The sequence below is a fragment of the Pleurodeles waltl genome, chromosome 3_1 (assembly GCF_031143425.1).
Source record: "Pleurodeles waltl isolate 20211129_DDA chromosome 3_1, aPleWal1.hap1.20221129, whole genome shotgun sequence".
NCBI classification, from domain to species: domain Eukaryota; kingdom Metazoa; phylum Chordata; class Amphibia; order Caudata; family Salamandridae; genus Pleurodeles; species Pleurodeles waltl.
The window spans coordinates 1,645,682,758-1,645,700,335 of record NC_090440.1 but is presented as its reverse complement, the minus strand read 5'-3'; the positions used below and the strand labels follow the sequence as shown (position 1 = coordinate 1,645,700,335).

Genomic DNA, 17,578 nt, shown 5'->3' with positions numbered 1-17,578 from the left:
AGGGTGGCTCCATGAGGAGCCGCCGCCAATGTTGGTGTGCGGCAGGTACAGCAGCATCCATCGCGCATGTCACTGCCCGTAACTCGGGTAGTGACATGCGCGACGGGCCCCTGCACTGCCCATGCAAAGTGCATGGGCAGTGCAGGGGGCACCCCCTCCGCCAGCGTTTGAAACATTATCCGATGAGAAGCGCAGCTACCCTGGCGGATGGTGTTTCATCCTGCTGTCTGGCGGCAGGAGCATGGCGGTGGGTGATGGCTGCCGCTGGCGGCCTTCACCCTGTTCTTTATATGGCGGTTCGGGCCGAACCACCATGATCGTAATGAGGGCCTTAATGTCTGTTCCAAAGAAAACAAATCACGTGTGATCTAAACATGGTAGATGTATTTGGCCCAAAAATATTTTTAACTGACAGAATTGTTATGCGTGATTTATTTTTTAACTCTATTTCTGCCTTAAATATCAAAATGTACTTGCATAAAGATGTTTTTTCACCTTAAGCTGCTCTTAGCAAAGCGCAAGCTGCAGGGAACAGTAGTCATGTCTCTGTAATTTTCACTTTTCAGCCTTGAATTCAGAGATTGGTTCTCTTCAATTTGAGGGACCGCATTTTGACCCTTTACTATCTCCCTATTCCTTCACAAAGACTCCTGTTGCCCCTGGTTGGATCCATTCATGTGGGGGCACTAGGTCCATCCACACAAGCAGGGCAGTGTTTTTGTCAGGACAAGTGGGTAGTGCTGGATGGTAGGAATTTTGTGTCTCCCTGATGATTCTGGAACTTTCCCTCATAGAAGTGTGAAAACGGTTTGCTTCAGCTAACGTTTGAGGTTTGCAAGGGCTTCTTGATAAGAAAGTGCTCTGAGAGCCATGCGAGACACACTAACCTGTACTCCTGCAGGTGTCTAGTTTTGATAGGTTTATCTGGATGGTAGCCTGGTCCTGGCCTTAAATCCACAGCTACCAATATTTCAAAACAAGAGTCTGTTGTGAATGGAGAAGTTTGATCTTTTCATATTGCATTTTGGGCTCTTTCCTGTCATTCCGCTAGGCCTACCCATAAAAGTGGGGTTTCGTTTTTAGCAGGAGATGTGTGGCAGTACTGGGTGGTAACAGTACTCCGGACAGTACTCACAGACTCCGGACTTCTCCCCAACAGAAAAAATGAAAAATTGTGTGTTTTTAGCCAAAGTTTGAGGTTATAAAGGGCTGCTGGTTAAGAAAACATCTGGGTTTGGTGGTTTTCTCCGGGTGGCAGATATGCCAAGGCCTAACATCCGCAGCTGCCAGCCGTGTAAAATACATTGATTTTGCTAGGTGTAATGTGATGTCTTCAGGTTGCAGTTTGTTTTGTAGATGCTAGAACCAGGCACACAAGTAGGATACCATTATTTCAATAGACGTGGGACAACACAGAATAGTAATACACTTGTTACCAATTAGATGTATCTGCATTTGTGGCTTCCAAATGTAAGCCAGTGTGCAAGAAAGAAGACATTTTGCATAATTCCCTTTGAATCACGTGATGGCATGGTTAATCACAAATCAGAGGTGTACAAAAAAAAAAAAAACACTGTTCCTAAACTCTGCGTTGTGTGTACATTTGAGAAATGCATATGTTTCCATCAAACTCATTTTTCATTCATTATATTTACCATATGAATTGCAGTAACATCGGCACACAAAAATCATTATAAGGTTCCACTCACTTCTTGGCTTTGGGTATTTCATATTTATGGAGAACCCACTAACCCTACATATTTATTTCCTGTGACAAGAAAGGTCTGTTTGAGCAACAGTATTTTGCTTTGATAAATCCTCCATCTTGACTTAAAATTACTGATGAAAATGTCACAAATGGCTCTTTTTTGTGTTTGTTTTCATTATTTTGTATGGCAACGATACATTTCTTAGGGAAAACCTTGAGGGATCTAGAGAAATGACCACTTGCTGAATTCAGAATTGTCTATTTTTTTTAAGCATACAGATTTCTGGGATTACCCACGTATTCCTCAGCTGTTTCCACCATAAACTTGCAATTAGGTTGAAACCACACAAATTATCAAAAAATGATTCCTTTTATGGGGGGGGGGGAAAAGGAAGAACATAGCATCTTTTTTTTTTTTTTTTAATACAGTCGTGCTTGTTCCTGAAAGGTACTGGACGTTGGGATTCCAGCGAAAAGTTTACACAGCATGCGTAGGAGACCAAAACATTTTCCACAAACTGCATTTACCTAATCCTGCATAGAAAGTGAATTATCAGTTTAATAATCCCAGATACTTAACTACCTTCTTTGGTTTAGGGGCGGGACCTAGGAGCGAAGGCCACCAAGTGTCATTCCAAACTCTGCAAGCCCTTCCAAAGAGCAGGATTTCGGTTTTCTGTGCATTGAGTTTGTGTGATCACATCCGCATAACTAAATAGAGAGACATCCTATTAAATTTCCGTGTGTCTCATCAACAGAAATGATCAGCTTCATGTCATCAGCATATGAAAGAATCTCGAAGCCTCAAGCCTTGACATTACCCACCAAGGATGAAATATATATGTTAAACAAGTTGGGGCTAAGTGAAGACCCCAGTGGAACACAGCAATTAGACAAGTGGGATTGGAATTGATAGGGGCCAATTGTACATAGTGAAAACTATTGCTCAAGAATAATCCAAAACCCTGCAAAGCAGCAGAATGCAGGCCTATTTCATGCAGCCTCTGCATTAATAGGCGATAGGAGGCGTACCGAAAGCCTCGAATAAATCTAATAAAATAAGGACCGCAGCTTCCCCTGCTGAACCTCTGATCTAGTACAGTCCAGTACTTCCAGGAAGGTGGAGTCATACTGTTATTGGCTCTAAACCCTGTTCGTGTAGAGTTCTGCAAAGCAAATGTGCCCATTCTGTATCTACATGAATGACTGCTTGTGTACTTATGAATACAGTTTGCCCTTTGGTATTATTTTCATCTTCAGAGCGCTAGTTCTGGAGACAAAGAAAGGCGCACATTCTTTACAAATAAATGTGCACTTACCACGCAAGACTTAACGATACAGCATTCTTGGTTGGCCATAATCTTGTATAAGCGGGAAAACCATGCTTTGTAATGTACAATATGTGAGCTCTGACTGGATGGATTTATGGTAACCATAATGCTAAACTTGACACCAAACATTCATTACGTTCAATGCTATCAGTTCTCCTTGACTGCTCTGAAAATAGATTTGTCGAAGGTTGCCCTAATGTGGCACTGTCATCAGGAAATATATTGACAACTAACCCGGCAGTCAGTCATGTAGGTACTGAAGGGCTCAGAGACTGCCCGACGGCCACGCTGGTATGGAATAACCTGACGCACAGGCAATAGGCATACATTATATGTATTTGTAAGTGCCTGGAGACCTGTATATGCTGTTTGTGTACATGTGTAACAGTTGGTGTATATGTATAAGTGTTGTCTCTATACACGCATACCTGACTGTGGTGTGGAAAGCCAGACTGGGTTGATTTATCAAAGGATGTTTTCTAGGAGGCAGTCAAAGTGGGGAGGGGGCGACAGACATTGCATTTGAAATGAAGAGGTACTCAACAAAGTTGTACAAGGCACGCACATATTCACCTAACACAGTGAGCATCTTAAAAAGCCGCACTGCCCAGCGAATTGAGGACCGCCGTGGAGCTGGAATAAACCGAGCTAATGGAGAAAGGAGAGCAGAGCGCTCTGTTGTGTTTGGGCCCCTGAATACGGGGACCCTAACCCTCCGGTGGTTAGTTTGCCGAGATGGAGTGTCTGAAGGCACTGCTATTCCAGCGTTTGCAGTGGTTCCGTGTGCCTCACCTGTAGAATCTGTGACATGCACATTGTCTTGACCAGGTCCAGCACACCTTGCAGGTGCTGCATCACGCGTGTCGCTGGGGTCCATAGAATTTGATAAAGGAGCGCATTTGTCTTTCTGATACAAGCTGATTGAACGTTCAGAACTACAATACATGTGAACCAAATTGTGATAAAATAATAAAGATACGTATTGTAGAACCAGCCACTCAAATGTAATGCAAATTCGCCATCTAGTGGATGCACGGTGGGGAAGTGTGAGGCAGACACATTGGGAATGTAATGGGTGACGATCGCTGTAAACACAGAAGAGGAAATTGGTCTGTAGTTCGGATGACGGCCAGGCGAGGTAAACTGAAAATTTCCCAACACACGTGGAAAAGCACATCTGTCAGCAATGGAAAGTACACGAAGATCCGCAAAACTCCCGAAAATATTCGCAAGGGTTTACTTAATGAGATGGTACAAGTGCGTGGAGCGGACGTAGAAACTATTACAAGTTATCTTCAGCGTCAACTAAAGCGAAGGAGTGTGCTCTTAAACTCCACTTGCAGCGCTTACTTACATTACAAACCAAACAAGAGAGCACTCCGCTGAGGCCAGCGTCAGCATAGGTGCGGCCGAATACTAACCGAAAATACATAAAATGCCAACTTTCAAAGTGTCAGGTTATCAGGGATGGTACATTGTAATATCATGCAGCCCTTGTCTTTTTTCTTTATTCCCCATTTCCCATTGTTTCATGTTACACTGGGGTGCGCCACCTAAGAATATCCAGTTTGCGAGCATTATAATGTTGGACAAGGCAAGTGAGACGAATGTTTGTGATAGTTCTGAGGGGAAAATAAGACGTCTAGTAGTAGGTCGTTTGCTGCTTACTACACAATTTCTGGCGATAGGGACACTTGTAGCTTCATTTTTTGCTCTATTTGACCCGAATAAGTGTTTTCCAGATCTTAATTCGCTTCTGTTGGTGCTCGTTTACACTAATTGCTGAAATTTGTCCCGCCATCCATTGGTGTTAGAATAGGTATGCGGTGGCATATTCTATCACCCGGCTCTGGAGCGGAGGTGAGAGCCAAGAGATGTTACCAACATGAAAACGGCCTTTCTAGTCAGTCAGATGCATGTAATACTGGTGCTCACGTGGTTAATACACCCTACCACCGCAGGGTGTAACACTGGTCCTAGAAAAAATTATAGGACCAGAACTATAGTAGTAATTTTACAGGAGCGCTCCAAACAATAGACGCTCCAGTAGTGAAAATACAGTGCAAAAAACACAGTTACGATGATATGTTAGAAGATCCACTTAGTGGTGTATTTTCCCAAAGGTCCAAAGAGAAATGCAAGTCGTCAGGTATAGAAACGAGAAGATCAAAGGTAGCCAACACGCATTTCATCAAGCCTGGTAAAGTTTTCAAGGCTGGTAAAATGATGTATGCTCAGGATGATGAAGCGGTAATCAACTCGTACTGTAACATACTTAAAATGTTACTATTGATTGACAGTCCTATATCGAAGGGAGGCGTCGAGTCCTCCAATGAGGTCAGATATGAGGAGTCGTGTTAAGTCTTTAGGAATCATAAATCTTCACACTTACATAGCTTGTGGCGTATCGAAGACAATCGTACGTCCAATATAGTTCGCATCGATTTGGTCCTCTGTGACAACGACCATGGCAAAAAGTCCTTTGACTCATTGTCAAAAGAATGAGGTTTGCAGTACTACAAATGGATTGAATTGAAGTTTGTGGAAAAGCCTAATACCAAATAACTAATTAAGTTCCTCAGGTATTTTTTTTTTTTTTTTGCCAGGAAAGATTTTTCATATCAGTTTGTCAGCAGCGATGCCGTGCTGTTTTTGACTGCTAGAAGGACACTGTTCCCGAAATAAATTCGTGAAGCATTGTCTCTGTGCAACCCACAGTCCAGCTGTCACGTGGAGCTCGCTGGCTAAGGAAACGTTTAGCTTGCTTAAATGAGTGTATCAGTGAAAGAAGCACTACAAGCCTGTTTGTGCGTTTACCATACCATTCCACAATACCAGTAAAGAACCCTGTCAAGGAGAAGGATGGCTATCTCAAACCTATGTCAACATTAGATTAAATCATTGGAGAAATGGGGCAGCATAAAAACGGTGTTTTGGAAGTCTGTGCACAGTACCATGCAACAAAAGCAAGAAACAACATAGAAAACGTCAAGATGTGAGAGCAGATGTAGCCATTCTCTTGATCAAAGAAGACCATATCTCTTTATACCTGGACAGTGGCAGAATGGATCTTGAGCAATGAAAGTCCATGACTGACATCACCTGCTTGATGGGCTCAAATGACACCTCTGCACAGGCATAGAGGAAACACTGCCTCTAATTCACTGAATGTCAGTTAATCTAAGCAAAATGTTAACAGTGTGTTAACTTGTGTTCTTGATGGTATCAAGAATGAAGGAAATGAATGTGGCTGCATGCATTGCGCCTTACTCAGCAAGACCTAGTTAGCAGGCAGCATCATAATGGTGCATTCCCATGCCTGGAAAACCCCTTCCATACATCCCTCTTTATAAGTGGAGCGAGAGGAGTTTGCAGAAAGGTGAAACATACCCGTGTTGTGAGGACTTATTGGACCAGAGTTAGTTTCCCAGTTTCTAAGCTTTGTTTTATATTTCATATTTTACATGTTCTAGCTGCATTGCTTTTAGTACTGACATTTTACAGACTTTCCTGATTGATATTATTCTAAGAATATAATGTACGAGTTGCTTGTTTTAGTAAGCCTTTCCTTGACATGTAATCCGTACATTCTGTTCAAGGCTAGGAACATAGTACACAGTATCCCAGTGCTTGTATTCCCTGTGCAGGAGTCATCTTCTGACATATTCAGACATAGCATTGTTTCAGAGCTGTGCTTCTAACATTGTGTGGTTTTATTGTATAAATGATTCAGGTTGCCATAATCCCCTTTCACCCAGGCATGTTTGGGGGTGTAGGTGAGGCACTGTGAGTTAGCAAGGAGTTGGCCCGGAAGTTTCCAATTGTGTGGACAGGCCTAGTCTCCCACATCCTGAAGTTCTGTTGTCCTCGTACGCAGTCCTATTATTTTAGTAGGAGCTGTATGCCATCAGTTAGGGTCTTGTTCACCCCTCACTTGGTTAACTCTTGGGATGGGGCCCTAGTGACTAAACCTCTGTCTGTGATCTCAGTCAAACATCTTTTTGTGGGTTGAGTCAAAACCCACCATACCCAATGACTCTTGTTTTTAATGTGCATGATCTTTGTGAATCTTGATGTTTGCACATTTGTATGCATTGCCGAAAGTCGCAAGGAGAGCCAGTTTTAGTACTTAATCAGTCAAGAAAATGTGCCCAAAAGATGGAGCTTTGTGACAGTATTTTCTGAAATAAGTTTTGCTGAAGTCTCGGAGTAAGTGATGGTGCCTCTGTGCTCCCTTGAACAGTTGCAAGGCTCAACACCTTGGACTGCTCTGTGATCACTTCACCTTTGGTGGGAACTATATTCTCCTGGACTATGGTTTCAAGTTGTGCGGTAAACCATTTTGAGGCCAATTGAAGTTCTGACAAAGTTGTATGTAGCCATGATGATTCTTGGGTTATCCGGGTGGCAGCCAGCTATAATTGCAACATAACTGACAGCGAATTGTGTACTTTTAAGCTACCACATCACATTTTTTAATACATTTGCAAATTAATTGTCTGCCTGAAACATTTTGTCCTATTTCCTATTTAATTTGGTCTGCATATGTTAAATGTATTTGAGGTTCTTGTTTAATGAGTGGGTTGGTTGTTTGGCTATAGGATGTCCGTGCTATGTTCGGTGGACAGTGATAAACATAATTATCACTGTTGTAGCAATGTAAGACTTCCTACTAAGTTTAAAGACTTTTAAATTGACTAAACTGAAGGAGGGCAAAGATCTAACATCCTGTAACCACTGTCCTTTTCCTGGTGGTCCCCCCCCCCCCCCCTCCCCCCTTTCCTCTCATGCTTGAGTGTGCCAACAAAGGAAGTGCTGCACACAAGATGTGCAATTTTGGCTTTGGTGGAAGGTTGTCACTTTTGTTTCTGAAGCGTTAAGATCACTCTGGACGTGGTGCTGCTGAGGAAATAAAATGAGTAGTACTTAGGGATGTTGTAAAGTATAGCCAAAAACCATTGGCAAAGTCATTAGATTCCAAAGAAGAGAGCTGTGCTTGTTTTTACCAGCATCGCGATTAAAGTCTATCATGGGCTTATGTCTGCTGCTTATGGGGGGGCGGTCATCGAAATTGTCACCTCTGTAATTCCATGAAGATTCAGGAATATACGGATAACCACCTGATTCTGCTACCATGCAGCTTTCCATCTCATTTCGCTTTGTAGGTCGTTTTTTCCTTAGTTATTCGAAGTAAGGGATGTTGGAGTATACACAGATGGATGCCAAAGCTGACGTGATTCTTCAAATTTAAAGTTTGTACCCTTTGTAAGCATTGCTTTCTGGAGTGGGTGGCCAATGCAGGATTTATTTTGATCCTTTAATAAATGCACTTCTTTAAAGTAATTCGTGGCAAATTGGAAGGGAGGCTTGATACGAAAGAGTATTCAATTTTAACCATGCGATTGATAATTGTATCTGACAGTCTACTGCATGTTGAGTTCTTGCATAGGGTTTATTAAGTCTGAAGTAGTTTTGGTGTTCTCTCTGTTGATAATTTCTATATTTGTGGATAGTGCAAAGGGTTGTTTCCAGTGTTTAAGAGCTCTCAGAAAGAGACTACAGTTACTATTAACAGCCACATCAGAGGGCTGTAATGTTTTTTTTAAATACTTTTTCTCTAAGCAGTTGCGAATCTGTGACTTGAGTTATAAGAGGGTCACTGGAATTATGAAATTATGCTGCTGGTGTTGACTCAATGCATCAACAAAAAAATGCGTCAACAAAAGACAGTTTGTTTGAAATAATGCTACACGTTCTGTGGCAGTATGAATATGTATTTTGTCATTTTAGCACATTATTTATGTCTATCCTTATGTTCCACCAAATTTAATACCAGATTAAAAAAAAAAAAACACCTGTATGCAGTAATCGTCACCCGAAATGTGATTAGTTAAGTTTGCAAAGGGTCTTCCACTGTGCTGCGCTCCATGTGGAACTTTTTTTTTAATAACCTTTGGTCCATTTTTAGATCGAAACCATTTTTTCTGTATCGAAAACCTCAAATTAACGATCAGATATCTATAATTGTGCAGACAACGCTGTGGCTGCAAAATTGCATAATTTCGGTGTCCCTGACAACTGTTACCATGTTTCAACATTGAACTCAAACAGGGGAGAATGTTCTAAATTAAACGTCTTTTGCCAAAAACCTATATTGGCCATTGCTTGCTCTCTGTCACACTATCCGTTGATTCCACAGATTTCAATTTTAGAATACAGTGGTGATCTGTTTACTTTTCTAGTACATTACCCAATGATAGAATTATCATTTTAACGATTCCCTCATGCTTGTAATTCATTTGAAATGGTATGTGTCAAATGGGAAAACACTATATGATATTTCTTTGTGTTAAATGTAATTTTTACGCCCTCTCGTTAAGGTGTTCAACACTTACTCAAATGAAGACTATGACAGACGTAATGATGAGGTCGACCCTGTAGCAGCTTCTGCTGAGTATGAACTGGAGAAAAGAGTGGAAAAAATGGATGTCTTTCCCGTGGAAATTGAAAAAGGTAAAAAAAAAAAAAGCAGTGTCTGTGAATCAGCATATTGGTATTGAGATGCTAACAAAATATGATTGCCAATTGTGTTCATTTGAGAGAAATAATATTGCCATTGTTGTAGTGAGCCAGCAGTTTTAACAAAAACTAGATAGAACTACTGTTGACTGGCGAGGTGGCAACACTAATAAAGTTCTATAAAAAAATCTAGATTTTTGCCTGTAACACATCCTTAAATTTCAGTAATACTTATATTGGCTAGCGCAAATTCAGTACGTTAGACCCAGACATACTCCTTTTAAATTTTTAAACAAAACATTAATTTAATGGAAAAATCAAAATGTAGGAGGTCAATATGGCTTGTATTGCAAGCCAAAAATATATATTTAGGAGCACATGCACTAGGCATTACAATTAATAACAAAACTGCTGTTGTCTAAAGGTGGCGGGCATGTGTTCTGCAAAAAGAAAAAAAAGGATGACTGGTTAATACTCATTTAGAAGAAAAAAAACAATACAATTAAAGCAGGGACTGTCTGCCAACAAACTTTCCACTAAAGTAGACTGCTTTTTAGGTGCATGTGCACAAGCAAAATGCAAATACTCGCATATTAAAAGGATGTATTTATATAGTTGTTATAGCTATTATATATAATGTATTATACATGTACATGATTCATATATACTTTATGATTTTCTTTTAAAACAAGAAATTGGCGATAGAGCTAAAGCTGTCTCTAGGCAACCCTTAATGGAAGGTAAGATGGACATGTCTTTTGATGTTTTGAACTAGTGAGTCATCAAGTTCTTTCTTTGTTTCCTTGTTAGTTAACTCTTCCCTTAGTGGTCTACAGAATCTTGTGACTTACAAGAATGTACATCCCTATTCACATTTTTGGAAGTACCCATATAATAGACAAGACCCTTCTCTCCAGGGTACACTAATACGGAGTTTAAGGTTTGTCCTTAGGAAGTTAAATGGGTTAGGCAAGCAGTAGCATTGGTCAAGTTAAATGAATGACAGAACTTAAATGTAATTGTTGAAATGTGCATTAAACCTCATTTGCAGCCCTTCGTTTAATTTAGTTTGTTGATTTGTAAGGCACCACATATTGTGAAAGTCATAAGGTGTTGCAGGAAGGATCTGGGAAGTTTTGGGGCTGGCTCCCTTAGATTGCCCCCTTCCTCTCACCTCTGTGTAGTGATGCTGTCTCTGTGCAGTGATGCTGACCTGGGCCTCTTGGGGCAGGGCAGTGGTTTGTCTTCCACGGCAAGTAGATGTGCAGCTGCCACAATAGGTAATCTGACAAGATTCCATCCTGTGCTTATTGACTTTTCCACCTTCCTCTGCGGTAAAACCAGGATGCTCTGGTGGGCACACCCTCTTTGCTAAGGGCCTAATAAATGTTAGGAAGGAGTGGCGGTCTGTCCAGGCTGTATGCCCTATATTTGATATTTTGGAAATATCTGGGATCTGCCAAAAGTGGAGATTTCCTGCAGAAGTGTAGAACTGTTTACCTGTTATTTGATCTCGCATTCCAGCAATGAATGCTTTTAAAGGCTGGAAATAAACAACAAATGCAGTGAATTATCAGCGTGTCCCAAACAAGGGTGAAAATTCACCCTATATAGGCCTGAGTTTGTGGTCTTTGTATATCACTGGTAAGTCTTACACGCAACCCTGCATCAGGGCACCTCTTAGCATGGTTGTTCCTCTTGGCTTTAGCATAAGAAACTCCCTATTGGCACTATCTGATAGATTGAGAAATTCAACGTCCTTCATACCTACTTGTCTGTCTGGAGGAAAGCTAACAGGGTTCACAAGAGGCTAGAGCAGCACAGCTCTAAGCAGTAGAGGAGAAGAACTCTTCACAGACTGATTCCAAGCCAGAGGGTAAGGGTCAGGTAAGACTCGAGGAAGGCCCAGGAAACATGGGCATGGTAATAGTAAATGCAGAAAGGAGCATCATGACAAGGGAAGCCAAGGAAGCCCTTTCAAATCCAGGGTGGTGACTTGTTTTAAGCTCCACAAGGTGGGATATTACAAGAGAGGTTGTCAAGAGAAAGAACTTGACCAAGCGAAACTGGTGGTAACAAGCATGTTACACATGGGTGAAGGCACCCAAGAGGGACTGGTTTCACTTAACATAATAGCTATGGACATCTGGGAAAGGGACCCAAATGCTCTGAAATACATTCATCCTAACACAGTGGGACTTGTGCAGGAAGTTGGTATCAATGGGAGGAAAGTGCTTGTCCTGGTGCCTCCTTCCACAGTATGGTTGAGCGAACATACCTCAAGCCTGAAATGATACTCCCTGGAGCAAAAGTAGGCAGTGGAGAGAGCATAAAGCATCCGCTTTCCAGGGTTGAGAGTGAGCTCAATGCAAAGGTGGCCTTGATTGATGTTGGGTAAGGGAAGAACAAGTAACTGGATGTCTCTTAGTCAGTGATTTGATTGTCCCTGGCTTGGAGCAAGGACCAGAAGCCGTTATTGCTTGGTTAATGTCAGCTGTGTTAACCAGAGCACAGGCTGCATATCAGTCTTAAAGTAAGGTTGGGATCATCTCTGATTTGCAGGGACCATGGCAAGGTAGTTTGAAGGAAAGGACATACTTGGGGAAGGCAGTGGCTGAGGAGGTAATCACTTCTGCCCCAGAGGGGAGAGGAGGCGAGAATGAGGCTCCTGAAGGAGGCTATCTGCTGAAGTCTAGGTGGGTTCCAGAGCTGCAGGGTCTGTTAGCTGCTGGGGGTTCACCCGTAAAATTTCTGCACTGTGCAGGAGGGAGTAACCAATGCTTGTGGGGACTTCAGAAGGAACCCCAGGAACAGGCCAGCAAAGGAACTGTTGGAAACCACCATGTTGGCTAGGAAGATGTTCTACTTTATAGTGAACTGGTAAATCATGATCCAGGAACTAGCAAGAGGCTAGCGGTTCCACTATTACACAGGAACATCCTGTTGCTAGCCCATAGAGTGCCATCATCAGATCACATTGGTATTAGAAAAACTCAGGATATGTTAGACCCTCTGTTTCTTTGGTCGAGGATTCGCAGAGACAGTGAGAGATCCTGTAGAATTTGTTCCATTTGCAAGTTGAGTGGTAAGACAGGAGGGAGAACTAAAGCACTGTTAGTGCCTCGATTAGTTGTAGTGTTCCATTTGAGTGGGTGGTAATAGACATAGTTGGTCATTGTGACCCTCCTCACAGTCAGGGAACAAGTATATCTTGGTTTTGGTAGATCACACCACCAGGGATTCTGAAGCTGTACCTCTGAGAAGCATCATTGCAAAAGTGGTGGTGGTGAGAGCTCTCCTTGGGACTTTTTCTAGGGCCAGATTTCCAAAAGCTGTAATTTCCGACTGGGGGACCAACTTAATCTTTTCTTACATGAGCGAGATGTGTGTGTGTGTTTGTGAGTGCAAGCTGGTGTGATATAACACACACAAACCAATGGCTTGGTGAAGCGTTTTAACATACAGTGAAGAGCATGATGGGAACTTTGCCTGAGAGCTCAGGAAGAAGTGGGATCTTCTCCTGCCATGTCTCTAGTTTGCCTACTGAGAGCTTCTACGGAAGGGAATACAGCAGCTAATTTTACAGGCCTACCGTTTAGATATTTGTGAAGCAGCTACATTTTCCTCAACTCTTATTTCCGGAGAAACAAGAACGAACTTACCTGTAGCTACAGAGCTCCATCTTTGGTATCTTATATAGACCTAACTGCAACACCCCTGTTATATGAGGGCAAAATGCATTTACACTTATTACAAGAACTGTACTGCATAATAAGAGGGAAAAGCTTGGCTTATCAATGTTAAATGAGTGTATTTTAATTCTGGACTATTGAAGATTTCCGAATTGACAATGGAAATAATTCAAACTTATGAAAATATGAATCGTACTGTTGGAAATGGGGTCTTTAGTTGGCAGTCGGTTTGCACCCTGTCCAAGTAGGGTCCCTCACTCTAGTCAGGATAAAGGAGATACCCGCTCAGATAACCCCTGCTCACCCCCTTGGTAGCTTGGCACAAGCAGTCTGGCTTATCTCAGAAGCAATGTGTAAAGCATTTGCACAAAACACACAGTAATACATTGAAAGCACTACAAAAGGACACCACATCAGTTTTAGAAAAAAAGCCAATATTTGTTGAAAACAAGACCAAAGCAAGAAAAATCCAACATGCAATAATAAAGATATGAATTTTGCAAGAATTACTTGAAAATACAGTTCCTTGAAGACCATAGCTCCGTCTGGGGCTATCACGGCATTGTGAACAACAAATCCAACAGTTCAGGCCGGATGCGGCGTTGAGGGCCAGCTACGGTGTCTGGAAGACCCGCAAACAGTATCTTGGAAATGCTGGGCATTGTGATCCTCGTGATGCGATCCGTAATGCGATGTCACAGTGCTGGTTCTGGAGGTCGGTGCGGGGTTTTGCGGGCCTTTGAATTCACATGGGTTGCAAATCGAATTCCGGGCTGATGATGTCAGGAGCCCTGGTGTGAGCAAGGCAGTGCCGGATTTTGGGGACCACATGTCACAGTGCAAGCAGCGGCTCGGTAGCGGCATCAGATGGTGCAGTCGGTGAGACCAGGCTTGCGGTGCGTCTCCGTGCGGTGTAGGCAAGTCGCGGTGCAGGCCAGCAGCGTCATTGGTGGCGTTGCAGTGGTTTTTCTTCTTGAAGAGCACAAAACGCACAGTTCCCAGTGCTGTAGGCAGATGAAACTGAAGTCTTTGGTATCCATGAGACTTAAAACAGGAGGCAAGCTCTACTCAAAGCCCTTGGATAACTCTCTCAAGCAGGATACACAGCAAAGTTCACCCTTTGCTCTCTTTGAAGGCAGAAGCAGCAACTGCAGGCCGATCCAACAAAGCACACACTGCCAAGGAGAAGAGCTGAAAAGCTGGAGAAGGAGTACTGCCCTTTTGCCGAGGTTCCTCTTGATCCAGAAAGATTCTAAAAGTCTGGGGTTTTGGGACCACTACTTATACCCCTTTCTGCCTTTGAAGTAGGCATACTTCAAAGGAAAGTCTCTATTGTTCACAAGATCCTGCCATGCCCAGGCCTGGCCCCAGACACACTCCAGGGGGTCGGAGACTGCATTGTGTGAGGGCAGGCACAGGTCTTTCAGGCATAAGTGACCACTCCTCCCTCTACTCTGGCCCAGATGGCCCATCAGGATATGCAGGCTACACGCCAGCTCCCTTTGTGTCACTGTCAAGAGGGAGTTCACAACAGCCCAACTGTCAATCTGACCCAGACGTGGAATCCACAAGCAGGCAGAGGCACAGAATGGCTTAAGCAAGAAAAAGCACACTTTCTAAAAGTGGCATTTTCAAACAGACAATTTGAAAACAAACTTTACAAACAGATGTATTTTTTTTAATTGGGAGTTCCGAGACCCCAAACTCTATCTGCACTTTAAGGATATTTAAAGGCAGCCCCCATGTAAACCTATGAGAGAGATAGACCTTGCAACAGTGGAAACCGAATTTGGCTGTATTTCACTGTTAGGACATGTAAAACACATCAGTACATGTCCCACCTTTAACAAACACTGCACCCTGCCCATGGAGCTGCCTAGGGCCTACCTTAGGGGTGCCTCACGTGTAACAAAAGGGAAGGTTTAGGCCTGGCAGGTGGGTACACTTGCCAGGTCGAATTGGCAGTTTAAAACTGCACACGCAGACACTGCAGTGGCAGGTCTGAGCCATGTTTACAGGGCTACTAATGCGGGTGGCACAACCAGTGCTGCAGGACCACTAGTAGCATTTGATTTACAGGCCCTGGGCACCCCTGGTGCACTTTACTAGGGACTTGCCAGTAAATCAAATATGCCAATCATGGATAAACCAATCACCAATACAATTTACATAGGGAGCACTTGCACTTTAGCACTGTCCAGCAGTGGTAAAGTGCGCAAAGACAATAAACCAGCAAAACCAAATCAGAAAAAATAGGAGGAAAATGGTGAAATGTTTAGGCATAACCCTGCATAAAGTGCCATTTCCAAAAGGGACCAAGGCTGTAATTAGAAATAACTATCATTTTTCCCATTGACCGTATCTCACTTAGGAACAAAACGCAAGCTGCTTCACTGGTGAAGCTGAATATGCTCCCTGTGGTGTGTCATTATTGGGGAAATATCCCCTCAATGGTCAGAGTTTACTTACAGTTCAGTCACTACATGTTTGATAGTTAAGGGTGCATTTACAGTCTCTGTTCAATGATAGGAGTTCTTTAGCCACAGATTGATTTTCAATTTAGAGTCCTGTGGAAGGGGCCACATTTGGAGTTGAATACCAGTCAGAATCTGGAACTTCTGAATTCCCCAGGGTAAAACGGAAGAAACTGAAAGAAGCTAGTGAAGGACTGAAGGGCCATAGTCGAAGAAAAGGCTACACCCTTACTCCCATCTACCCCAACATGGATCAGAGATCCCCAATGAAAATTATTCAGGAAACAGAAGGCTGAATATGAGACGCTAGAGTGACTCTTTCGGACAAAAGCTTGAAGGATTCTCGGACCATGTAAAAAAAACAATACTCGCACAAATGCCATATTTCTCCGTTTGTTCTTTGTGTGTTAGTTGGCATTGTGATGCACCAGTTTGTTTTGAAATATATGGTGGTACAGTGGGTTGCCCGTACCATACCACTGAAACATTATATAAAACCTACCAACTGCCCGGTTGTTGTCCCAGGAACACAACCAAAATGTGTAAGAATTCAAGAAAGCCTAGAAGTAAAATGTAGAAGAGGAGCAACATTCAGGTCACCTTTATTTGCCTTGATTTTACATGTAGGTGCAATATTTTCTTATACGGATCCTTACAAAAGGGGGCTGTAATTAACTGTTTATTTTAACCATTGTTCTGATGGCTTAATGAATATGAGCCACAGAGTTTCCAACAGCATACGTTTTTGAGGAAAGTGATGAATGAAAAGTTGCCTATTTGCCCATAACCCCAGATTTCAATCAATTTTTGAGAGAGAGAAAGAGTGTGTGTGATATATATTCTTTTTTTTTTTTTTTTTTAAGCTAGTGTAGGTGCAAAGCTGAAGACCTAGTTGTGAAAAGGTTTATGTCCATGTAACTTTTAGCAATATACATGTGCCTTGTTGTACGCACTATTAATGACTTAAAACTATGAACTTAAGGATCGCTCTTTATCACCACCGCAAACTGTTTTAAAATAAATAAATAAATAAATGGAAAGGGGGAAAACAAAAATTCTGCTCTGGTGCGGAATAAGATCGCACCAGCTATAGGAAGAAGGAAAAAGAATTATCAGAACATGGGAAGACATGGTGATGAACATTCACAATAAAATAAAATATATACAACTAAAGCATTGTAAGTCCCGGGTTGAAAAGATGTCTGCTTAAAGCTGTTATTTGCGAACACCAGTTGTACAGTAACTCAGAGCAAATTGTTTTTTCTAGGAGACTGTGGCCTTGGAATAAGTATAATTGGAATGGGTGTTGGTGCAGATCAAGGATTGGAGAAGCTGGGGATATTTGTGAAAACTATAACTGACGGTGGAGCAGCTGAAAAAGATGGACGGTAATGTCAGTCAGATGCCTGCTCTTGTTTGTGTTCATCATGCGGTAGTAGTTAAAAAATATATAGTCACTTTGATTTTAGAAGGTGTCTGTTCTAAGGAGTTGTTAGCATAAAAGTATGTAAAAAGTGTTTTTTTAAGCTTCTTCAGAAGTCCCACATTTTAGAATTTTTCATTGTCCGAATTAGTTGGTTAATATTAATTGTTATAACTCCGGTTTGTTCCTCAAGAAAGGGCTGGAGGTTCTTAGGAATCTCAGATAAGTGGTTACTCTTTACTGCTTTATTATCTTGGGGGTTCTGCGTTTAAGATAAGCAAAGCAAATTTGCAAGGGGTTAGCTTTAGTGTGAGGCCTTCCCAAGGTATTTTCTATCAAACGTATGTCATACATTGGTCGCAGCTAAATTACTGAATGTTTTGTGAAATTGGATTCAGTTCGGTCTTAATGCAGCCCATCCAGCGGGATTT

The 17,578-nt window shown here is 42.2% G+C and overlaps 1 protein-coding gene across 4 annotated transcripts in view; it reads left to right on the top strand.

The window, feature by feature from the left end:
• Positions 1 to 17,578, top strand: part of LOC138285437 (neurabin-2-like) — a 464,888-nt gene that overhangs the window by 91,464 nt on the left and 355,846 nt on the right. For all 4 annotated transcript variants that reach the window (XM_069225350.1, XM_069225348.1, XM_069225349.1 and 1 more), the window contains exons 2-3: positions 9,420 to 9,552; positions 16,992 to 17,112. In XM_069225350.1, coding sequence (XP_069081451.1) covers positions 9,420 to 9,552; positions 16,992 to 17,112 — 254 coding nt within the window. The remainder of the gene's footprint in view (positions 1 to 9,419; positions 9,553 to 16,991; positions 17,113 to 17,578) is intronic.